At 40.2% G+C, this 26,368-nt stretch overlaps 1 protein-coding gene and 1 long non-coding RNA gene across 4 annotated transcripts in view; both read left to right on the top strand.

Moving 5' to 3' along the window:
- The first annotated feature begins 8,459 nt into the window (after nucleotides 1-8,459).
- Nucleotides 8,460-9,760, top strand: LOC122128602. The gene is made up of 2 exons (XR_006151480.1): nucleotides 8,460-8,545; nucleotides 9,033-9,760. It is a non-coding gene; the product is annotated as an uncharacterized LOC122128602 (long non-coding RNA).
- Nucleotides 9,761-15,629: 5,869 nt separating this feature from the next.
- pkp4 (plakophilin 4) overlaps nucleotides 15,630-26,368 on the top strand; it is a 42,273-nt gene continuing 31,534 nt past the window's right edge. For 2 of the 3 annotated variants that reach the window (XM_031558723.2, XM_031558721.2), the window contains exons 1-2: nucleotides 15,630-15,919; nucleotides 19,264-19,400. In XM_031558723.2, the coding sequence (XP_031414583.1) occupies nucleotides 19,269-19,400 (132 nt within the window). In that variant the 5' untranslated portion in view covers nucleotides 15,630-15,919; nucleotides 19,264-19,268. Of the gene's footprint in view, nucleotides 15,920-16,292; nucleotides 16,443-19,263; nucleotides 19,401-26,368 lie in introns of those variants that run through there. The other variant, XM_031558722.2, reaches the window with a different exon arrangement.

Below are 26,368 nucleotides of genomic sequence, written 5' to 3'. Positions count from 1 at the left end.
ATATTTACGGTGCTAAATCATAAAATGACCATAATGTCATTCTTTTAAAATTTCAGTTCTGCAGCAGAATGTATGTTTGTATTTTCTTCAGTACCATTTCAACACAGAAATATATGACAGAAACCATAAGTATGCCACTCAATTTACAAATGTGATTACTCTAGTCTATACGTTGAACAAATACTGATCAAAGTAATCGAGTAACGTTATTCACGCCCATCCCCAGCTACTAGCTCATCTATCTTATCTAATAGAAACCATATAGGCTACCCATTTTCGAAGAGTTTCGTACATTTTGGGACTGAATCAATGGATGTGGACAAATTTCGCTAGCATTAAATTGCTAGATAGATATTTAAGTGAAACAATGTACAATTTTCTGTGTACATGAGTTGATTATGGCATATTTTTATAGCTATGAGGGTCAAAGCACCTCCATCCCTAGTAAGTGGAAGACGCATCACTTGATTGTCCCTGCACTGTCCAGTGTTGGAAGTCCATCAAGTGGAACACTTTCTAGCCTCTTCATCCTCTGTCTCTCGTATCACCGGCAACTGACCAGCCCTCACTGGCTTCGCTTTACACCGATGAGGGATTAGGGTTAGTCCAGTAATCTGGGTATGATCTGGTTAAAACCCATGATTTCGCTGTTGTTAGTGTCAGAAAGGAAACAGCACAAAACCAGGAAGTAACATCAGGCATAAAGCAAAATAGTCCTTTGGCGGTATCTTGTGGCCAACATCAACCAGTGACAAGTAGCAGTTGCTGTAACCATAGACATATATAGATAGATATACAGTGCTGCTTGAAAGTATGTGAACCCCTTGAGCAGTGTAGAGTTTTCTGTTGTTTTACCATGATTTTTCTATTTTATCATCACCAGTTTTCCATATATGAAATGTCAGGTTTATGTTTATCAATTGCATGTACTTGTTTAGAGGGAATTGTGTGAGTAGCCAAAAAGCTACATGAAACATGGAATTAGTGTATGTGCAAAAGTAAGTGAACCCCCAGCTGCATTGGTAAAGTCAAGTAGGTAACAGATTCGGTGAAACACATTTGGGTGCTTAATTAGCACGTCCAGGGGGGGACGTGGCTGGTGCAGGTCCGGGCGTGGCTGGTGCAGGTCCGGGCTCTGACGTGACAGTAGGCTACTATTATCATTAGCAAACAAGATATTTACTGACAAGACAAAGAAATACATTTAGCTATTTACATGAAAATTGATAATGAAAATAGTAGAAATTTAGATGTACACAAAATATAAATGACAAACAAATTATTTGGTTATGACTGCGTCCAGTCACTCCACATCAAATCTCAGTCTTTTGACCACAAATTAAAATAGCATACACACAAAATGACTTCTTTAAACCTACTATTCCTAGGCCGGCATGTAAATAACCTAACAGTAAAATACTTTGGGTACCAAAACCAGTTGTCCGAGGAGCGGTGCAGGCCTGTGTTGTTGCTGGAGAGCGGGGGAGCATTAAAGCAGCAATACGGAGTTCTGTTCCAAAACTAGTAAGCAAACTACCTCAAAGGCATGCAAAAACCTAGCAAACACCACCAACAGCCCAGCTGACACTGATTAAAGCTTGCCAACACACTAGCTTGTGTCTTTTGGCAGTACAGCTGGCAATGTCATGCGTCTGAAAGCTTTTCTTCCATTTTTGCAGAGGGTTCCAGCCCGTTACACATAACTACATAGGGGATATCTTGGATGGCTAGTGGGGAAGACACAGATGTTTATCTGTCCTTCACATGACCATATGCTATCAAAATGAATTTGAGGATGGTACCAAAACTAGTTGCCTATAAAACCATACCTAAAAAAAGTGTCAAATTCACCCCCACTTTGTAACAGATGTAAAATTTCTGAAGGAACACTTGCTCATACTCTTTGGTCTTGTACCGAGATGCTCAGACGGGAACATCAGAGAGGTTCGTTGTGGTAGCTGATGGTAATTAGATGTATACCATATATTGAAGATTCAGTCTTAGGTTTGTCAGTCATGGCTTCAGGTTTATTCTTGTACAGTGGTGGCCACCAAGGGAGACAAAGCCTGAAGTTCCACTCATAGCTTCACCTCAGACTCATCTAATTTATCCATTGAAGGACAGTCTGTTAAATACACTGAGTTTAGCGGTGTTACCGTCTATTCAAATAGGCCCTGGAGACAAGGCTCTTTGTGTTGACCTGGCGGGGAAGGTGAGACCTCACTCCTTAGGTCAACCCAAAGTATATTTCACCCAGGAATGCTTACATGCTAGTTACATAAAAATAAAAGTAACAATTATAACTAGGTATAAGATACATTGAATTATTGACTATGGCATATCATTATTAACTATAAATCTCAAATGCCGGTCTCTTCATAGCAGATCACACTTCCTCCCACAGAGCAGTGGTTTCTACAAGGGGAAGCATATACAAAAGACACCTACTGTCACATGAACGAGGTGGGAAGTAGAACAGTTCCGCTTTCTTTCCATTGCAGACGTCAGTCTGAGTTACATGTTACTGTGATAGACAACTAACAGTTACTATAACATACTGAAACACTCTCTGTAAGAGACAATTTGAAGAAGAGTTTTTGTTGTATAAAAATATTATTTAGAATATTGTTTATTTAAATCTCTAAATTCATAATTTCATGTATGGAGAAATATTCTTTAATTCATAGCTGTAAAGAACATTGATTGGTTAAATGAGTGGAATGTTTTAGAATCAGGAGAGAACGGTGGTCATGTGACCAACTTGTGCTTGTTTTAGTTTGAGATGGTCAGGTTAAGGAGCAACACAGTTTTTCTGACCGACAACACCAATGTACCGATTTACTCTTAATAAGACCTAAAGAATTCATGTTTTGTTTGTATGTTACGTTTTTGTCAGTAAAAGTTTAAAAGGAAGATTTTTGGAAGTTTGGATTTTTTGTCGCGTTCACACTGGTTGCTAGAAGCCTGCTCCATTAGTGGCATATGGAACTAAGACGGAGTGCCACTTACACCCTCATTCAGGGGTCTAACAGACTTTCACTAGGAACAATCATCATATCGGTAAGAATATGTACAGTACATATGTACTTTCTAAATAATTACAGTAGGAGGCAGAGCCTTTTTCTATTGAGCCCCCCACCTTTGGAATAATCTTCCTTCCTCTATCCAAGAACTGGACACCCTCTCTACTTTTAAGTCTAGACTTTCCTAAACTCTCCTCTTTACTACTCTCCATAGTTTGGAAGGACTCATGGCAGACCCTCTGGTGGAAAGGCTGCCTTTGCTGTTGCCTCTCTGACTGGCCTGCCAGTTGTGGTTGGTATAGTCAACTCCAGACCATCCTCGTGATCAGGGATGGATTAACGAACGGGCCTACCGGGCCCAGGCCCAGGCCCAGGGGCCCATGAGCTCAGGGGGCCCCTAAGCCAGAGCCTCTGCGTGAAGTTGCTGTTATGTATCTCTTATTTGTGATTGAAAAAGGTGTATTTTGTTAATTTGCTAATGGCTTTAATTGAGTGTACCTGTGCTGTGTTAGAAAATGTGCATGTGCGCCAGGGGCGTAACTATAGACAATGCAGCCAGCGTGGAAGGTTCGTAGGCAAAGCAGACCCTGCTTTCTAAATTTATCCGAACATGTGGATGAAAAGTGTCGCTAATTATTTTTTTCGCAAAGGGGGGGGCCTTTAACATGTCCAGGCCCAGGGGCCCGTGGTTTCTTAATCCGTCCATGCTCGTGATCCTCAGCACCAACCCTTTAGTCTTGCCACTTCGTGCCTACACGGAATATATATATATATATATGTTGGAACATCTCAAAAGACGTGAGACAACATTTTTACATGCGATAATATTGAGTAAACCATTTCACGTGTTTCACGGATCACCAAAATCACCTTGGACCTATTAGCAAAACACAAACTCATGATTTTATTAGCTATGTTTTTGCTGCTATTTTTTATGAAATCTACTTGCCGGTTTCATTCTTTTTTTTCTTTTTACAGTGTAGGCTACTAAGGACCTCTCATGTGTATGTTACGATTCTAAAGCTGATGTCCTTATCAGATCAAATAAAATAATAAAATAAATAATAAACTGTACAAAACATAAACCCTTCTCAACAAACCACATTCGTAATGCAACATCTAGTGTCGTCAATGTAACTCAAATGCATCCAATGTTACTTCGTTTGCGACTGTCACTCATTTTGTTTTCTGCTGTTTGTCCACTCATATCTGTGCTCTAAAAAGAATAATTTAACCCATGTCTTGGTAGGTATGCTAACTCAATGATGGCTAATTTAGTCTCCACTGCCTTTAATTAAACTACGTTGCTTTCTTTTTTTAAGAAAGTCCTCCCTGTGGCACACCTATGGTACGAAGTGTGCGTATTTTGCGTATAGGTGGGGGCGTCACTGCTACGTTACACAGACACATCAGTTGAAAAGGTAATTTCTATTGAGAGTGCCTTGGGAAACGGAGACGTTTCAGTGACTCGCCCAGACTGAAGTAAACACGTAGCCTACCATTAATCAGTTTAGTACCTGTCTAAATTATTCCCAAACGCGACCTTCACTCGACCAGTGAGAATAGTGCCGATGCCAAGTAAGATCAGCGCTGTCAGATTATCGTGGGAAGTGCCCTACCCTGCCCACAACGTGAAAAACCTGTTCCTACAACTGAGTGTTTCAGGATCTGGTGTGTTTCAGGAGCAGTTCAACTCTATTAGTCGTTCAAGACAGTTGTGCTTACAATATATACCTGTGGCATATCCTACGTTATTAGCCTTTGAAATGGCTTCGATTAACAAGTGTTTAAAATGGGTCTTCATTTTCTTCAACGCATTTTTCGCGGTAAGTGACTTGTTTAGGCTATAATCTGTATGAATGTGGAGTTATTTTTAATTTCTGTGCAAAATTCATGATTTCATGTCAGATAAGTTGGGTGTTAGACTACTGTAACGTCTTTACCAACTGCAAAACCAAGTCACATCTTTTTTTTTGTCTATACATTGTTAATAATCTTTATCGAGTTGCCATATCTTTATTTGTCATTATGGTTTGGTTTGTTTCTCAGCTGACAGGCGCTGTGTTCGTTGCAATCGCAGAGGCTGCTGCAGTGGTAAGGATACATGAGAACGAGAAGGGTCAAATTAACTATGTGATAGTTTGGCTATTTTATGTATATTCTACTTTATTTAACTGAGTTTCAGAAACTGTCCAACCGTGGCCAGTATTCCGCACTGGCCAAGTAAAAACACATGTCTTATTGTATTCTTGAATGTTTGCCAGAGAGCGGAAACGGGGCATTTCTGGCCATTAATATTTGGAGGACTTGTGGCAGGGATTTCCACTCTTGGAGTCTACGGTGCATACAAAGAGAAGAAATGGGCCCTGATCTTGGTAAATACGTGAAGTTATCCCTTTGCTGCTCAGATTCTATTTAGCCTGATAGTTTAATAAGTAGGCGGGGGGAGCCAGTCAAGCTGTCATGTCAATGTTTATCCGGACAGAGGGATAATTACTAATTATTTTATTATAAGAACATAACGATGTAGTAAACACAATACTGTATTTTACTGTGTTGTGTGTTAGGAAAGATTATACTGGGTTTTTTTTATGTACTAAAACGAAACTAAAAAGGCAGCAGTGATAACTTCACTGGAAAACACACAGGAGTGGCTAGTGACTATTTGAACACAAAGTGGCGAATGACTCCTGTATTATTAAGTAAGCCAGCAACATTTACGGATTTATGAGCACCTGTTGGCAGGCTATATCTTAATGGATGTAGGCTAGAGAAGAAGGTGGAATATACAAGTGTTAGTTAATCGTTTCATTTTTTTTCCCCAGAAGTTAAATGATCTACAGTACAATTGTTAATGGGTAGATATTGATTTGTTGAAGTCAGTTAAACCTTTTTACAAAATTATACCTAAATAACAACACGCAGAGACACACACACACACACACACACACACACACACACATATTATCATCATCCTTCATCCCTAAGACCCATTCCATTTTAAATGTCAATGTTTTTCCAGAAGTTAGCAATGTATCTACATAAACACAATTGTTCATAGTTAGATATTGATTTGTTGAAATTGTTATCAAAATCACACACACACACAAACCTGCATTCTGAAGACCAATTCAATTTCAAATGTCAATACAATCCATATTTGTCTTTGTTTTGTCTTTTATTTTGACAGTTTTCTGTTCTTGTGTGCATTGGCATGGTCCTTTGCCTGGTTGGAGCTGTGAACATGGTTAACGTAAGGGCCATGGTAAATATCATTACATTCAGTATATTCGTCTTTCATTATATTCATTATATTTTAAAGTAGCATAACGGAACAATTGCTAATCGCTAACGATATGCTAGCGGGTAAAACTAACGAAGTCTCTTGAAAATGTGCTGACTGACATTATAACAAACTAGTTAGTCAACAACTGTCCTAACACAGTCAAACATCAAGCAAGTGCAACACAAGACAAAGCAAGACGGCAAATAAGCTACTTACTAGTTCGGCAGACAGTAAAAACCGGGCGGCTTCAGGCAAACCTACATAACCTAGTCTTTTGCCTACGGACCCTGGTATGGCAATGGCACGGAGGCGATTCTCCATATTAAAAGTCATTGTAGCGCCCCAAATTTTTTAAAGCTGTTATTTTAAGGTAAAACTGCTTATCCTAACCCTAATCCTGAAGTACAATTACTGCATAGTGCCACTTTAACAATTTGAGAAAATGTGTTTTGTATGCATGCCAAATATCTGACACATGTGTAAATTTGAAGATAAATATCTTTTCATACTGCATGAACCATTCAATTTCCAGTGCAAAGTGTAATTGTTCATGCAAAGTGTCTGATTAGAGAAACACATACTAAACATTTTCTCTCTAAACATTTTCTTAAGTTAACCACAAAAGTTGAAGATGAATTTAAAGGGGATGAAATGAATCAGTACTTCCAAGTGCTTCAAGAAGAATACAAGGTAAGCAATCATCTCATACTTATTTCTATTGTAATTGCAAGAATGTAGATGACATTTACATTTAGTCATTTAGTCATTTAGCAGATGTTTTTATCCAAAGCGACATACAAAGGAGAGAACAATCAAGCTACGAACATTAGATTTAATTTGACGAATTAAAAAAAAAAAGTTTCCGTAATCGGTTGTTTGCAGCTTGAGTGCTGTGGCACAGTTAACGGCTACAAGGACTGGAACTCAGAGATTCCAGCGTCCTGCATCTGTCCAGAATCCCACCAGGGTACTCCAACATGCAAGAAGGTGGCAGGGTCTCCCAGAACATATGAGGTAAAATTTCTATATATCTTTATTTTCATATATCTTTATTTTCATATACTGTATATTTATGTACACTACCATTAAAAAGTTTGGTGTCACTTAGAAATGTCTTCCATGAAAACTTGCATGAAATGAGTTAGAATAGGAAAATATAGCAAAATGAATAGGAAATAGAGTCATTGACAAGGTCAGAAGTAACTAACTTATTAATTGAAATAATATTTGTGTCCTTCAAACTTGAATCCTTGATGTGCTTTTCTTTCAAAAACAAGGACATTTTCAAGTGGCCCTAACATCATGAATGGTAGTGTAGATCTTTTACCTTTGACTGTGATAATGGCCCGAGCCGGATAGCCTTGTAGAATGGGGTTGCAGGCATGAACACATGGCGCAGGAGACAGTGACTTCCTTAAAAATAGCTATATTTATTTACAACAGGTTTTCTTTTTTTTTAAACCCCAAAACATAAACACAAACTGAACACACTAAAGCCTATACTAGACAAGGTACAACTCTGTGCTTACAGGTTTGGTCTAGCACCTTGTCCAAGCTTCCATCCAGCATGTTCAGTCTGTCCTCCTCCTCATGAAACAATGAGGTGCACCTTAAGTAAGGCCAATTTGGTCCAATTAGAAGGTAATTGGACCCCTCCACAGGGGTGGGGGAATCCGGACCCAACCATTTAGGTAGGGGAGACCAGTCCTTCTTCCCCCGTGGACCACAGTGAAAAGGGGGAGGGACTTCACCTTTTCACACTTGACCCATTCAATCCTGATCTTGATAATTACATTGATGTTACTTTTCATTCACAGTATTGGCAACGTAAAGAGACATCCACGGAGGTCTACAAAGAGGTAGGGTGGATATGAACAAATATTACACACTTCGAAATTACTGTTGGCTACAAAAGCTTGGTAAAGGAATTTTTCACCCAAACAAAAGCATTGTTTTCTTTACGTCACCAAAGACAACAGTGCCTTATTCTGGTTTAAGGCCTTATGGGCTAAAACTAGCTAATGTTTTAAGGAAAGGATTGTTAGAATGCAGTAGTGAGTGCCATGCACAATGTAATATTTCAGCTTTTTGACTTCAGTTCAGTTTTTATTAATTTTATATGTTATAATATTTTGTAATGTTTTATTTTTAGCCATGTCTTCCTATGTTGATGCGGTACTTCGATATGGCGCTGGATGCCACAGTTGGGACTCTCTTTGGACTGGCAATTGTGGCGGTATGAGCTTTCAATGTTGTTAAATTCTGGTTTCCTTATGTTTGTGTTGAGCCCTGACATTTACTGATATTACAAATGGGAGCCATTTTGATTGGTAATATTATGGTAAGACTATGGCAATATTTTCTAGTTGTTTTGCACAAAGTTGGCTAGTATTTCTCCAATTGAAATAAAATACTCAGGGGATAACAGATAGTTCTACAAAATGATATGCTGATAATGATGAAAATACTTCCATGGTGGTCACACACTGCTCAAGTTCTTATCTGGCTACCCAGAGTGTCAAAATGTATATATGTTATGAGAATATACTGACGGTAGCATGGTTGTCAGAGAAATAAGATGTATTTCAGTTTAGCATGTTTCCCTAATCTCTGATGACATACTGTATCGTGTTCATTTTATGATTTAGTACATTTATACATTACATTCTGGTACCTTACATACTGGTCCTTTATAATAACATGTTTTGCATTGTAATCCACAGCTCATTGGGACAATCATGGCCATTCTCATGATCTGCCAGCTCAGGAAGCAAATGGCTGAGATGCCAATGTATGAATACTCCAAGCCTCCAGCATACAATGGGTTGGTGGATATGTATGCCTGAGCATTTCTAAGATTTTTGTTTCAGTATGCTTCATATTTGTTTCTGACAAAGCATTTGAAAATAGTCAAGGCAAGGTTTTATTTTTGTATTTCTGTTAGGGGATAACACATCTCTTTTATGTCGTCAGATTTTACCTGAAAAGTTTCTGTAAAGTTTTTATTAGTTACCTTTTTGTATGCATTGAGACAGAAAGAAAGATTACTATGGACTATGGAAAGGGGGTGTTGAATCTGGAAAATATATAAAATGACGTGTGTAAGCAAGGACACTGCTCAGTAACAACCTGGGAAGTGATCTACAATGTCCATGTTTCTTGTACGGTATGCAGTTTTGTAGCTGTGTAGCTCAGCCTGAGTACCTTGTTTTGGGCATACTTACTGGACTTTCTTTCCGTGCTTCATGCTTCTTATCTGTTTATGTCAGAATTTGAAACAAGTCCAGTGAAGACACCCCTATGTGAATCAAGACAAGTTTTCTTTCTGGAATGTGGTTATGCAGCTCTTAATAGTTCCCTTGTATTCAATTTCAGTCATTAATCTCTGGCTGTTAGATTGTGTTACTTATAAAAGGTGAAATAAAAAAAGGCATGTCTGTGGACACCTTCATTGTTAAGTTTACTTGTTGTTTCTTTATATCAAAGTCTGTTCCAGTGTCACACTTAGCTAATGTAGGACCCAAATGCACGACACTCAAAAACTCACATAGTGTGTTTCAGAACAGGATACACAAAACAAAAACAACAATATCGTAAACAATATCGACAGACAAAGAACCGAAGACAACCGGGGATTTAAATACACAGGACGAAACAAGAGATAGGTGAACCCAATCAGGAAGTGACAAAACGCGTGTGAACAGAGACAAAGTAACCAAGGACGTTTTTTTTTTTTTACTGTGCCCACATAAAAAAATTTACCAGACATGCCATTACCAGGGTTTCTAAAGAAGTGCATGCCTCATAGGTAGGGGAATTCCAGTCTTACATGAGGTACATTCACTACTCATGCTGAAATCAAAAGTGAAACCAAGTGAATCTGTTGAGGGCCCAGTGTAAGAACACTCACACGAGAATGAGCTGTATTCACCTTATGTTTGCGGAAATTACATTTAATAAAAATGCAGAGAAGAGATTTAAAGGTAAATTAAAATGTCACTTATACAGTAGGTAAATCCATTCAGTGTACACATCTGGAGTGTTTGTCACTTATAGGTAAATGCATTCAGTGTACACATCTGGAGAGCTGAATATTTCTGATGAATCAGTGTTTTAAATAATGACTGAAAATGGTCCCTTATTTTGTCTCCAAAACTGACCTCTTTCATCTCCTACACTCTTTTATCTGTAAACCTCCAGTATCAGTTGGAGAAGGCCCGGTCCAAAAACCGCACAAAAGCAAACAAACTTTGTGTTAAAAATTGTTTTAAAATGATACATTTGTACCTATGTACATGTATTTGTACATCTGTACATATTGTAGCACAGTGAGAAGTCACTGCAAATGTACTGCCTGTAGGCTGTGGAAAACCACTAGAGGGGGCACTGTTTTCAGTCAACACAGAGAACAAGTCAGTCAGTCAGTCACTCATTCACTACTTTGGCTCTTGTTCCTACAGTGAGTTCCAAGTCCCTTTAGTTTGTGGTCGTCCAATCTAAGAATGAACTAATCATTGGAGGCAGTGTCGTTGGGAGGTGTAAGCTAGGTCACATGTTACAGGCAGTAGCCTATGAGGACAACATGTCAAATTTGACCGTATCATTTGTAAACTGATTCTTAATGTAATAGCCCAAGTAATTTATGTTTTCACAAACAACCTGATTTTTCTTAACCTTGCCAAGGATTGGTCCAACTCCAGACTTACTTGATGTAATTAATACATTAAGTCAAATTTTAAGTCAATGTAATAAAGCATTCATAGAAACATTTTTGGGACTTAGCCAGACAAGAGTGAACAAACACCATAAATGACAATTTAGGAGCTGTATAAATCATGTTTAAACAAGCACAACATGTTTCAAATGCCTAGTTGTAGAGGTGTAGAGTTGTAGCGGTGCCAATCCAGATTGTCGCTTTCAGATGATAAACTGGTTCCTGGTTGCTGCACTGGCGGTAAGACCCATGTGTTTTAACACTTAAACCCTGCTTACCTCTCCCTCTTTGGCAACTCTTCACTTGGGCCCCCCCAATTAAGCCCAACAGAAACATGCCATAAACAAAGGCAAAGGCCCAATACTGTCAGGTGACTGATAACGCACAGCTATATATCAGTGTGATCCTTATATCAGCATGTATCATGACAGGTCCAGCAATGCTCTAGACCAGAGGTCTTCAACCGGAGGTCCGCGACCCCCAGGGGGTCCGCGGAGGTACTGCAGGGGGTCCGCCAAATTATTTCATCTGAAGCATTTTTTCCCTCTTCCAAAAATTAAAAACGTCCAAAAGACTACATAAACATAAACAGAACGTAAAAAATGCTTTCTATTCCTTAAAAATAATATCCTACATAGGCTACCCATGAGTCTTCATGCGATAATTTGATCATAATGGTAACATATGCACTTTTAGCTACATTTAGCTATCTGGTGCCAAAAGACGTTACCTTGCCATAACCATACAATTTGAAATAATTGATCGTTTTGTAATTTCTCTGAACAAAAGTTCCTCGTCAGACACCACTGATGGCGGTTCAGATCAGAGGTCTTCAACCGGGGGTCCGCGGAGGTACTTGCAGGGGGTCCGCCAAATTATTTCATCTGAAGCATTTTTTCCCTCTTCCAAAAATTAAAAACGTCCAAAAGACTACATAAACATAAACAGAACGTAAAAAATGCTTTCTATTCCTTAAAAATAATATCCTACATAGGCTACCCATGAGTCTTCATGCGATAATTTGATCATAATGGTAACATATGCACTTTTAGCTACATTTAGCTATCTGGTGCCAAAAGACGTTACCTTGCCATAACCATACAATTTGAAATAATTGATCGTTTTGTAATTTCTCGGAACAAAAGTTCCTCGTCAGACACCACTGATGGCGGTTCAGATCAGAGGTCTTCAACCGGGGGTCCGCGACCCCCAGGGGGTCCGCGGAGGTAATTGCAGGGGGTCCGCCAAATTATTTCATCTGAAGCATTTTTTCCCTCTTCCAAAAATTAAAAACGTCCAAAAGACTACATAAACATAAACAGAACGTAAAAAATGCTTTCTATTCCTTAAAAATAATATCCTACATAGGCTACCCATGAGTCTTCACGCGATAATTTGATCATAATGGTAACATATGCACTTTTAGCTACATTTAGCTATCTGGTGCCAAAAGACGTTACCTTGCCATAACCATACAATTTGAAATAATTGATCGTTTTGTAATTTCTCGGAACAAAAGTTCCTCGTCAGACACCACTGATGGCGGTTCAGATGATCTACCTTCAGAGGATGCCAACACCCCTTCCATGAACAGCCAAAAATGCAAACGGGAGAAGACCAGTAAATATTCAGAGAATTATCTGAAGTTTGCCTTCACCTACAAAGAGAACGATGGTGAAGAATTAGCAGTGTGCGTGTTTTGCCCTTCCGTGCTATCAAACGAAACTATGAAACCATCAAAGCTGCAACGACACTCAAAGGCAACCCATGCTCACTTGAAAGAAAATAAACATTTAATATTTCCCGTTTAAAATCTTTTGAGGGCCAGCAGACCTTGATGAGACAATCAGCCAAAGTGTGCCAGCTAGCTTTAAAAGCCTCTTATCAAGTTGCATTACGTGACGCTCAGACCAAACAGCCATACGTAATTGCGGAAAGTTTAATATTGCCAACAGCTAGTGATATGTGCAAAACAATGTTTGGGAAGGATGAGTACGTAAAAAAACTGAAAAGCATCCCAATGCCCGCCCTATTGATGAATTGGCAGCTGATGTGATGGCACTACTAGTCGTAAAACTCCCGAAGGCAGATTATTTTGCACTACAATTAGACGAATCCACCGATGTGTCAAACGACGCTCAGCTTTTAGCTTTTTTGTGATTTGTCGACCAAAATATCAAACATCAGATCTCTCACTAGGTATGAGATATTTCATCCATACTTAAGCTTCTCAAGCTACTCATTTATTTGTCCCTCCCTAATTGAATACAGAGTGATGGCTAACTGTAAGGGAGAAAAAATGTCAATAATAAACAGAATAAATTGAAACGAGTTGTGTGTCACAGATGATTTGTAATTCTGTTCAAAAATGTGTAGGGGAGTGTGTGTGTGTGTGACTGACACTTAGTTCTAAATAAATTATATGAATATCAGGCCCAAATTTGGGGCGGCGGGGGTGGGGGTCCCTGCTCAGTGTCTCTCTCAGCCAAGGGGTCCTTGGGCTGACAAAGGTTGAAGACCCCTGCTCTAGACTACGATGTTGTATGTTCACATCATGTTAGGGGGAGTATTGACAAGACAAAACATCTTGATAAGGTGTTTAGGGCTTCATAAGGGGTCTAGATTTATGACAGATTTGGGTTTGAGTTGCCAACTTGCATCCACTTCCACTAGAGCCTGTTCCTGTCCTTCCTCTTGTACCCCTCACTGGGATTCTGAGGTGAATCTTGGGGACACTCTTAATAAAAACACCTCCCTAACGGTAGCCAGCGGGTACAGTGCTGTGCTGTGAGCAAACTTCACTCCCGACACCTTAAGAGAAATGTTAGTGACGTGCACTTGCACCTATGGGTTTTCCCGTCCTTGTTAGCCCGCCCACCTCCTAAAGTAACGATTTTGAGTCCGGTGCAACACTGTGCTTGTCTACACAATGCAGGATTCATGTGCAGAGTAATTTAAAGTGATGCAAATCCGATGCAAAATTTTATGTGCAATTTTTACAATAAATAATTAAGTGTAATTCATTAATATTGTAATTCATTGATATAGGCTTATCTCTCAGTGTTGATAATAAATCAAGTGATTAATAATTGAACTGTGGTTCATCTAATATGACCTGTTTTCTTGTGAAATCTCCCGTTCATTGGGGTCATCATGGCCGTAACCCTGAGCTGTCAGATCCATAAGAAGAGGTCTACCAGTGAAGACTCTTCACCTGAGGACATTCAAAGCGAAACAGCTGTGTGAACACTTACCAGAGGCTTGCCTATGAGTTTTGTTGGTTTGTTTAACAATCAACATTGGTCCAGTCTTGAGTTAGACTGCTAAGATTGGCAACCACAAAACGGCTATGGAATCCTGTGAGGCCAATCCTGTGAGGATATCCTTTACCAACCCCACTCTCACTCGTGTCATATTGCTTAATTATACAGTAGTTAGATCTGGTCAAACAATGTAATCATTTCTGATTGGATAAGAGGCATTACAAGTATATTCTGGAATGTCAGAGATTGTAAAAGAGAACGTAAAATGTAATATAGACTTTGTTATTACCAAAGGAAACTGCAGATAACTTGTTAAGGCAGACGATAATGGTGAAAGTAAATACAATATATTCCAATGTCCAAAATGGCATTTTATATGCATGTTTGATTTGTATAGAATTTTGACATGCACCCTAGTTTGTTCAGTTTTTTTTAATCGATCATCTAATAAAAAGCAGAGTGCTCTTGTGAAAAAGGAGTTTGCGTTGGATGGCCGTAAACTGGTGGCGATGTTTTAATCTTTTTTACTCCAATAGCAGGCCTTTTCTATGACAGAGAAAGAAAGAAAGAAAGAAAGAAGGAAAGAAAGAAAGAATATATCTCGATGTTTGCTCAATTTTAAAAAGGAAAGAAAGAATATATCTCGATGTTTCAAAAATGTTTACAACGCAATTTAGTTCAAGATAACAAGGTTTTTTAATTCTAAGGGTCACATACGAGGTATGGCTATTCAGTCAGGAAACTACTGGTGCAATTCAATTGTAATGAAAGGAACTCGTATAACTGTATATATTCGTAGTAACACACACCTAAAAACTAATAACCACACCTCGTATGTACAATTAAAATCTGCGTAATTGTAAAACACATCTGTCGGAACTTCCCGTGGTTGTGCATCTGTTAACTTCCACAAGGGGGCAGTATCTTCTTCAATTTGAAGCTACTAGACTTCACTGTAAACCTTGCGCTCACTGCGAAGGATGGTCAGTATATAGGCTTCCTGTACAAATGAATACAAAATGTAATAAAGTAATGGCGAAGCATTCGGTAAAAAAGGATGGACTACTCTTTGCTCTTTGTCATTAAGCGACTCCCCCAGAGTAAGAGTGTGTTAGAGTAGGGTAGGAATTTAATTTTCCCCACATAAGAGAATACTGCCTAAAGAGGTCGTGTTTAAAATCACTATAACATATCACTGATTCGCCGTTCTGTGATCGACAGGACTAACTAGCAACAGCCTTCACCTATGATATGAACAAAACATCTTTAAGTGATCGCTACTATGCCTATACTATACTATGGTACCACGCTGCCCGCAAAATCAAATAATGCTGACAAATATGAAACCAATCAGGTCTTCTGGGTTTTAATGACAAACTGACCCTGTAGCCTACTCCAGGGTAGGACGCAGCAATGGAGCGGCGACGTCACGCGTTGACGCGCCCCTCCTGTGCGTGGACGCACCAGACAACTCAACTTGCTCTGAGCGGTGGAGATGGGGCTCCTACCGTAGCCCGCAAGGTCCAGGTCAAGAGAAGTAATGAGGAAGCGACAGCCTACCTGCATTAGGCAGTTATTTTCATAGATGGACGTCCCTGACTGCAAAGCCAGATCGCGAGAAGAGAGCTTTACGGTAAGCTGCAAGCCGCTCTGATTCCAATCGCACTGCAAGATTCGTGTCTTGAAGGGAGAAGCAGCATCTGGCCAGTTTAGAAATGTGACGGCCTGGCTTACGGCAGCACTTCGCCGCTCTGAGAGGCGGAATCAGATGCACAGAGAATCTGCCGTGTATGGTTAAGGACATTGATCTATGTGAATAGCCTCTATCTGATGTGAATACCATCAAAATTGTGTATTATTTGCAATCTCATCGTTGATGTGTCAAACAGGGAGAAGCATGAGCTATCTAGTTGGTTACTCCTGGTATCTATGGATATCCATACGCATATGCATAACGAATCAAATGCCTCAGTTTAAATTTGACTGATTAGTTTAATGACATAGCTGCTGCGTTTCTGACAGGCATTTCTGGCTACAGCCAGAGTAGGCTAGGTGTAGACCTCAGGATCGCAAATCTTATGGTCTAATCAACGGTCACTTATCTATCCGGGAGGTGTTCCGCTTAATTCAACGTGGGCCATCTGGTTCAGGATTTGGTATGGCACTGTAAAATCATTTCCTCCGACATTTCGCAAGATTGTTCGGCAGTTTTAGCTAATAAAATGGCATTTAGATTCACCTACTTTTGAAATATACTTAACCGTCACACGAATGGCTGTAAGCATCTCATGTATTCTCATCATAGTGTCAGATTTATGCGTATTGTGTATCAGAAATTCGTCTGTGTGGAAAATGACACCTTATAGCGGTGTGGATCTGTTACTTGCTGTCTTAAATGATACACGCAATTGCATGTCTATTGATAAGATACATCATTATTTGTGCTGCTGGGTTATTTTGGGCGCATTTCTGTGTTTCCTGAACACCAAGAAAATCTATCAGTAAATGCATGCATCATCATATGAATCATATGCACATGCGCATGCATGCATATGCAAATACACACATGTTAATTGGGCCATACACATGCAGTTTGACAGACTGCTATCTCTCGCTGTCTCTCCTTCTCTATCTCTCTCTGTGTGTCTCTCCTTTTCTCTCTCAATATGTCTCTTTGTCTCTCAGTTCAGATCGTTTACCCAGTCATTAACACACATTTCACCCCTTTCCAAAATGTGAGCCTTAATACAGATTTGCACAGGGTTTTGTGTTTGCTGTAAATCATGCATTTTGATCATGACAGCAACTGTTTTTGGGTGAATCCCTGAAGGCATGCTTTGGCGCTTCTCAAAACAGGCCCAGTGGTGGCACTGGTTAATGTATGCTATTTCTCCCAGTGGAACCTGACAAGATATTATTGTTTTTTTTTACAGCAAGGTTGCCGGACACTGCAGTTTTAAGGGAATCTCAATGTCTCTTTCTGTGTGTGTGTGTGTGTGTGTGTGTGTGTGTGTGTTCACTCTGTCAAAGACAGTCGTATGACTCTCATAAGGGTCATTGTTCTACATTGCTTCAGCAAGCCATCCTTGTTGGACTAAGCCTTTTGCAACTTTATCTCTCGCTCTGTCTCTCTCTGTCTCACACACACGCACACACACACACACACGCACACACACACACACACACACACACACACTCACACACACACACACACACACACACACACTTAACGTTTGCTTATTCCCCCCCCCCCCCTCCCCCTAGTATCACTGGAGAATCAGTCTGACACACATGATGGTTTAGGCATTTGGTCTTGTAAAGATGAGCTGAAATCTGTCTCCATGTGACATGCGGTTCCTTGAATCTAAATAGGTTAATTGAAAATGTCAATTAGCATGTTTTTCTTCCATCATTTCTAATCTCTTTCTTTCACGCCTGCGCTTTCTCTTTTTCCATTGCTCCTCTCCTTTCCTCTCCTCTCTTGTTGTTTGCTATCCTCTCTTCTCTTCTCTTCTTTTCTCTTGTCTCTGTTCGTGTCACCTAACATCTCCCTCCATCTTTAACCTAACTCTCTGTCTCGGCAATGTCCAGTAGTTGGTTGTGCATTGTGTTAAATCATGAATAAAATGTAATGATTGCCATCAAGAAAAGACCAGGCATGGGCAGTAGACTGTTTGCTGAAACGTTCACTGTCAGTAAAGGAGTATGTGTGTGTGTGTGTGTGTGTGTGTGTGTGTGTGTGTGTGTGTGTGTCAGTCAGAGTGCCCGAGGCCACAGAGGTCAAATTGGAGGTCATCCTACTGAAATCAATCAGTTTCCAGCCAAGGAGCCAGAGAGTAGAGACTGTGGAATATGGCTCGTTGGAAGCTCCTAATCCTGAGAAATAAATAGCTTGAAGAGGATGAAGGCTCATTACACAATTTCAAAACGCAAACGTGTGTCACCTGGACAGAGAAAGCAGAAGAGTCAGAAGTTGTAGATGGTGCACAATAAATGCACCGTGCCAAAAGGATTACGTTGCAATAAAATCATACAAAGACGGATTATTTCTGACTTAACAGTGACAAAAAATGATAGATTTGACCTGCAGATAAAACTAAATAGGAGTCCCTCCTCCAGGGACTTGATTAAAGGCTTTAAAACCTATACATGGGCAGTGAACTTTAAATTGTCCATCGTTCGGCAAATAGAGAGTGTTTGGAGACGAGCGTGATTTGGCCGGGGTGCGTGTGTGTTTTTTTCTTTCTTCTCTTTTCTCTTTGGGCAGAAGAGAACTGGCTGCCTCGTCATAGCTTTGCACGCTGTGCGGTTGGAACGCTTCTTGTTTTGGTCAGTGTTCACAGCTTCTGGTGGCACTTGCACAGCCTCTGCGTGACTGTGTGTGTGTGAGGGCTAATTCTGGATCCTGGGCCTGGCCGCTGCTATCCCGCAGCTCTGTAGGATGGTTGTTGCATCATCACAGGCATTTATGAGCAAAAAGAAGGGAGGTTTTAATTACATTTTAGTTGAGTGCTAATGTCAGTGTCACTGTGTCAACGCGGAGAGTAGTGGGCGTAATGTGTGGATGTGTTGTTTCGGTTTGTAAACATGGTGTGTACAACTACCTGTGCGTGTTTTGTCTGTGTGCGCGTGTATGAGTGCATGTATAGTTGTGTGTGCTACAAATGTCTCTGTGTGTATCTCTGTGTGTGTGTGTGTGTGTGTGTGTGTGTGTGTGTGTGTGTGTGTGTGTGTGTGTGTGTGTGTGTGTGTGTGTGTGTGTGTGTGTGTGTGTGTGTGTGTGTGTGTGTGTGTGTGTGGATGCCTGTATAAGGGTGTGTGTACATGCACTTGTGTGTGATTGTTTATGTGGGTGTTACATTTGAATCTCTTTTTTGGGAAATAAAATTGGGTTAAATAAAGAGTTAATTTTTGTATTTGTGTTTCTGTGTGTGTTTGTATTTGTATGTGTGTGTGTGGATGTGTGTGCATGTGCAGGGCTGATGCCGTCTCCGGTGCAGAGCACAGAAGAGAGGAAAGTGCTGGGAGACTCAGAGCATTTGGAAGTCAGGGTCATGGAGGCTGAGACCACGGCTACCACCACCACCACCCTGCTGGCCTCCGTCAAGGAGCAGGTACTCAGCACACACACACACACACACACACACAAACATACATAATCACTGGCCTGAGTAGAGGACCAAGTACACAGCTCTCACACATACAGTAGGTGCCTTCAAACATCTTTACAGGTAATCACCCACTTAAAGGTGCAGTCTGTGATTTTAATCCACTGCCCTATTTGCCAGCAAACTGCTCCTCTAGCTGTCTGTTCGGTGTGTGTGCTCAAACTAAATGCGGTGTTTGTAAACAGTCCTAGCTCCGTAAATGTGGTGTTCATAAACAGTCCTAGCTCCGTAAATGGGAGGCAAACAAAGGGAAGGGAGGGGTGTAAATATCAATAACTTTTCACGGACTACACCTTTAATCATTGCCTCTACCTGCCACTGCTTCAGGGTCTGGGTTAGGGTTATCCAGAATAAAAACATTTTGTGAGGAGGCCCACTTTTAGCTTCAACTTTTACGCATCCTCCCCCTTCTTTTTTCAGTATCATTGGACAATAGTTTCATCAGCCTGTGACACACATGATCCTTTAGGCATTTGGTCTTGCCTAGAATATCAATAGGCCCACTTGTAGCGACACTACTCGGCAATGTTTTACTTGATGGAGCACAATGTCAGTTTACGCCACATCACCCACTAAATCGTCACCTTTACCTTCAATCGCTTACCACTTCCTGTTGTGATAAGACCATATTTTCAAGGGATACAATTTCAAATGCAATTCATCCTCAAAAATATTGTACTCTCAGTTCTATAAAGGCCATGGGTTAAATACACAAGGTGTATGCTTTGGTAGCTGGGGAATAAAAACTTGTTTGAAGGACACTGTTTCAATTGCAGAGAGTTTCTGTATTACTTATGGATGAATCTGCTGGTTTGACCCCTTGGTTCAACAGTCAGGTTCAGGGAAAGGCCTAATTAGGAAATGCAAATTATTTGCACAAAATATTGGTGAGGTTGTCTTCTCTCTGAACCTTGAATGTCCTCTGTGCATGGAGCTTCATCAATAAAACAGAGCATTTCCAGGAGACACTCTGAATGAGTCAGGATGGGCTCTCAGCAGTCTACATATAAAACAGTAAACACATTAACAACACGATACATATCGAAGCCCTAAGTAAGCTTTTTTTTAGATGGGGGTTCAGGGATGGAGTGCTATTGGAAACATAATGTTGAAATGCTGAGAAAGCATTTGTGTTCTTGAATGTAGGACAAGTGCAATATTCTGATTTTAAAAAGTATTGGTTAGACTCATATTTGTCTCGCTCTGATACACAAACAATTTGTTTTACATTAAGTCAACTGATGCCATTGCCTTTTTGTGCCCTGCATGTAAAATCTTCCTCTCTTTCTGACCTATTTGACATTTTTATCTACCTTGTTTCCCGAGGACTTCCTCTAAAGAAGAGTCCTGTGTTTAACTGTTAAAATTGTGTTGATACTGCAGATTGTGCATCAATGATAAATATAGCCTGTCTAGCAAGCTGTTTAGGTAGCAAAAAGACAGAAGAAAAGACATAAAGAAAGAGAAAGAGAGAGTTTGAGAGAAAAGTGCAAGATTACAGTGCTCCAGATTGAACATACAGTATTTATTGGGGCTTTATTGTCATATGGGTTTAACCCTTGATCTTCTGCTCTAGTGCTTATGGCGACAATCTGGCTTCTGTTTGAATTCAGTTCCAATCATTTCAAGTTTTGAATGATTCTGTAAGGGCCCTTTCTGACGAGTAATATAAAATACTTCATGCATTAATGAGGGAACCTCGAGCACAGGCCCGGTTTTGAAGGGATGAAATCCAGACGTGCACAAGGTCACTGAAGCACTCCAAATCCACCCGGCCGCACACCAGGGAAGCCAAATGCCCACCCAGCCTGCCCCAGCTTTCAAGATGGCGGCTTCCTGGAACTCTTATTTTAATCTGGGAGTCAGTGGAGATTCTGACCCACAGTGGAGCTTGTTGGAGGGGGGGGGGGGGGGGGGGGGGGGTTGGGGGGATTAGAGAGTAAAGCCCGACAGGCTGACGTCCCTCTGGGCCGTACCCAGCCAGGCTGCTCACGATGAACCGGCCACACACATGCACTTACGGATCACACTTGGTCCCTCTCTACTCTTATTCATGAATAGCAGTCTACTTGAGCCCAACCGATGACTGTAGGGCTTTTGATACAAAGCTCTGTGACTTTATTTAAATAGTCTCATAGTCACTCTAGGGATAATCTGTAAATCATTGGTAAATCAATTGGTAACTACCGAGTACCTTTTAACTAGCCCTAATTCCTGTAATACCTGTAAATGAACTGTCAGCTAAGTCTAACATTAAACTAACCATAGCTCGAACCCCAGCCCTAACCCTAATAAGCAATTTACTTTAACCAAAACACAAGTTTGTTGACAAAAATAGGATAGCCAAACCTCCTTAAAAAAAATTACCCTCAAAGAAAAAAAATTAACACCCTCAAAGATTTCAGCAGACAATATTTTAAGATTAAGAGCTAACAGGAATCTCAGTCTGGCTTTTGTCCTTTCTACCTAAGCACCGTGGATGATGTTGCCCCCTTCATCCATTTGTGTCTGGCATCCAGCACAAACAAAGGAAAATCAATAAGAAGAAGCAATGGGCTTATGATGTGGCTTACCTGAAGGCAAACCAAAGATGACATTATTTATGATAAGCTAAGGAAAACAAAAGACATCGGGCTGTAGTTTAGCTAAATTGGAGTTTGCTGGTCCAGGTAATTACCTCATCCTCTTACTTTTGTCAGTTCTGCCAGGTAGGATCATAAGCCAGTCATAATAGTTGTGAATAATGGTCCTGATTAAAAATAAGGTTTGATAAAAAAAAACCCGGATCCATTTCATAAAACTGCGCTGTATACGGCCCTATGACTATCACAAAGTCTGCCTTTTTTCTTAGTGTTTGTTGTGTTTCAGTCTGACCAACAAAACTCCTGCACAAAGGCTTTAACATTGATGATCATTGATTCCTAAGTGTAGAGGACATTGAGGACGAGTTGTGTGGTTGAGAGTGGGAGTAGACTGCGGAGGGAGCGGCCCAAACATCAGAGGACTCTGACTTAACTGGCGTGGCGTCTCATGTGCCTTCTCGTGTCTTAAGGCAACTTGGCTATTTTAAAGGTTGACTGGCCTCTTTTGAAAGCAACTGTTACCAATTGTTGGTTCTGGTGGCATCCAGGCAACAGTTGCCATAGCAGCATCTGACGTCTTGCAACAGGTGAGAAAACAGTTGTGAATAGTTTAGAAAATGTCCTATGTTCATTAACAATACATGCCAAAATAAGGTTTCTGAAAACCACTGTTCTCACGAAAGGACCTTTGCAGGTTTTTGGTTCTAAGTTCAACTGAGAATAATCCACGGCAAGACGTAATGTAATCAGTGATTTCCTTTTAAAAGACCTGCGATCAATCATTACACATTTGTTGAACAAAATGCTAATCGGCAATGGCTGCTATGAGTTTTATCAATTAACCAAGATACAATAGAGGCTTTTGTACACAAAACAGGATTTTGATACTACTTGCCAACCCACATTACTGTAAGGATGAGATGCTGACCACTAACACTTGTCATTTGCCCGGGTTTGGTTTCCATTTAGGAAATAACTCAATTTGGGGATTGGACTTAATTTTGCTCATCACCATTTGGGTATTCGACACAGATGAAATATTACTTTTTATCAACTTTTGCCAAACTATTTAGCAACAACCTGATCTTTTCCAGTAAGATTAATGAAAAAGAGCCTTGGGCCTTAAGATGCAATACTAAACTGTGTCGTATGTGATCAAAGGACACACATGACTCTCTGACAGACTACAGGACAGCTAGGAGTGTGTATGTGAATCTCAGTAACATATCTTTGTGTCGCTGCTTTTGAGGTCTGTCAGACTGACATATGTGGCCAAATTGACAAGGCTGTGTGCGTGTGTATTTATTAGGGCTGTCAGCGTTAACGCGTTAATCTATGCGATTAATGCGGCCGCGATTAACGTGATAAAATATTTTAACGCAATTAACGCAACTTAAAAAAAAATATATATATATATTTTTTTTTTTTTTTTTTTAATGCCTTTATTTGGATAGTTATGAAGTTATGACAGGAAGCGATGCGGAGAAGAGGTGGGGAGAGGATTGGGAAATTACATCAGGCCAGACTTGAACATGTGTCCCCTCGGGCAAATTAAGTAGGGGGCTTGGCCTACCAAAAGCCCCCCTTGTACAAAGTGGGGAATGACAGAAAAAGTTTGAGAACCACTGCGGTAGTTGAAGATGGAGAGAGCTGAGGGATTGTTGGGCGGAAAGTTTCTGTTTAATAGGCAAAATTACGGAACAATCGACAAAACTAAAGTTGTATGTAGCATTTGTCAAATTGAATTTAGCTATCACAGAAGCAGCTCGTCTTTAAGTTATCACCTTAAAGCAAAGCACCCGACAGAAAGCAGTGCCAGGTTAGATGGTCGCCAACCCACACTCTACGACTTCTCTAGTAAAATAACTAGACCAGTCCGTGATAATGTTACCAACGCTTTAGCAGTTTGGGTTGCCGGTGACTGTCGGACCATCAACATAGTTAAGGACGTTGGGCTGACTGAGGTGATTCGAATTGCTTCAGGAGACAACTCTTACGATTTACCGTCGAGGGGCACCATTGTGTCTCGCATACATTCCTTTTATGACGGCGAGAGAGCACGAAAAATTCAGCTCCTCGAGCAAGCTGCCACCGTCACCCTTACTGGTGACCACTGGACATCAGTCATCAATGACAATTACCTGGGTGTCACAGCTCATTTGATTGACAATGTATGGAAATTGAGATATTTTTCATTGGAAGTAAAAAAAAAAAAACAGACAAACAAACTTTTAATCGCGATTAATCCAGATTAATGAATTTCAAAATGTGAGATTAATTAGTTAATTTTTTTTTATCTATTGACAGCCCTAGTATTTATATGTGTGAGTTTATGTGTTTGTGCGGGTGTGGAGAATGAGAGACAAAGATAGACAGAGACAGAGATAGACAGGGAAGGAGAGACACACAGAGACACAGAGAGTGTGTGTGTGTGTGTGTGTGTGTGTGTGTGTGTGTGTGTGTGTGTGTGTGTGTGTGTGTGTGTGTGTGTGTGTGTGTGTGTGTGTGTGTGTGTGTGTGACAGAGAGTCATTGTGAATTGTGAGTGCAGGCAGAAAAAGCAGGCGTCGGTCATCCTGGAGATGACTGGTACTACTCACGCACCAGTGCACACAACCGCTGGCCATCACAGCCAGCTCAGAGAGACCTTCACAAGCAAGGGCACACTTGACACTGTGTCCATTGTTTTGACCTCTCTTCCCTGCCAAACACACACACACACACACACACACACACACACACACACACACACACACATACATGTGCACATATGCGTTCAGGGACACAGAAACACACACTCTTTCTACATTCTGTAAACTACTAGACAGAATGCAGACTGGTCATACAATACAGATTACTCTGATACACTAGAGAAAAACAGCAGATGGGAAGTGTAGTTCTCTCAATCGGTGAAGAGAGTAACACATAAAGTGATATCCTGTGGAATGAAAGAAAGCCATGTACATGAGCTAAACTTTACGGACTATGAACCATTAAATATATAATCTCTTTTTAAGTTTACACAGATATACGATGGTTTGCTTGTATTAGAGTTAATCTCCTGGTTATTTATAGATATGTTTACTTTTTTACGGAAAATCATGGTAGTCTGTTTAGATGCATACAGTATATGAAGGCCATAGTTTGTTACAACGATTAAAAAAAAGAATGAACTTGTATAGTAAAGCTCACACCGATTGGAACACGAGAATCCTCAGTGGAAATTGTGTATTATTCTACAGATCTCAGAAATAACCTGCTCATTCATTGTCTATCTACTGAGGTCTCTTCCTTTTAAAGTCTTTATCATAGATGGATGAGCACACCTGTTTACTCAAATGGAATGTTTTTTTTGTTTTTTTTTTGGTTTGGTTCTGTAGGGTGCATTTCAGATTTTTGCTGTGTGTCTTTATTACCATGGTGATTAGGAGTGTTGTTATTACTGGTTACACTGGTTACACTGGTTTTGCTTTTGTGATTTAAATGAAAGATTTTTGATGAGTTCCATTAACTCCTAATAATTTCCATCTGCCCATTACCCAGCACATTCATAATCTGCCCCTTCGATGGATACACTGATATCCCCTAATGTCAATTCATATCAGATCGTTTTTACTACTTGAGATCATTTTTTGTTCTGCACAAAAAAAGGTAGGAAACAAAAATCACTCTCTCTCTCATTTTAGCCCCACAGAGGAACTTTTCAACTCATGTGAGACACAGTGGCATTAAGTGTTTATCCTGGCGATGGCCTACTTTCCCTCTGTCACGCTGTCCCCCCAGTTGGTCGTCAGAGCTAGCGCTCGCTCGCTCTCACTCTTGCTCTTCCTCTCTGTTCTCTTCGCTCACACTTTTTATTTATTTATTTATTTAATTTTTTTCCCTTTTTTCAGAGGGATTGTATGTATCCAGGCAGGGATTTCACTGCAATGCTGAGTACCTTGGTTTGTGTAAATACCCCCACAAAGATTAAAACGCCTGGTGCTGTAATGTTAGCTGTTTACGGCTAGTGGTTGTTGCTATATAGTACCAAACATACCAACAAAAAAGAAACTTGAATGAACATGAACTTCTGGTATTTACTGACTGAACAACTCTCTGCTCAGTATTAACCTTTTTAAACATTCAAGGCAAGCTGTTTACATTTCAGAAAATGTGTACACTTGGAAGCAAACAAATATGGTTTGTTTGGGAAATTGTTCCTTGCAGCTATGGGAAATTATTAATAGCATTTGTGTGTACCATCCTCAAAATGTCTGGTGAAATTTTCATCAGCTAACTTATGAAACATGCTCATTAAATCAAGACCATGAGTTGGATGTTGAATTGCTAT

Source organism: Clupea harengus, chromosome 21, assembly GCF_900700415.2.
Source record: "Clupea harengus chromosome 21, Ch_v2.0.2, whole genome shotgun sequence".
Taxonomy (NCBI): domain Eukaryota; kingdom Metazoa; phylum Chordata; class Actinopteri; order Clupeiformes; family Clupeidae; genus Clupea; species Clupea harengus.
Note: the sequence above shows the minus strand (reverse complement) of the source record. Positions and strands in the feature narration are given on the sequence as shown.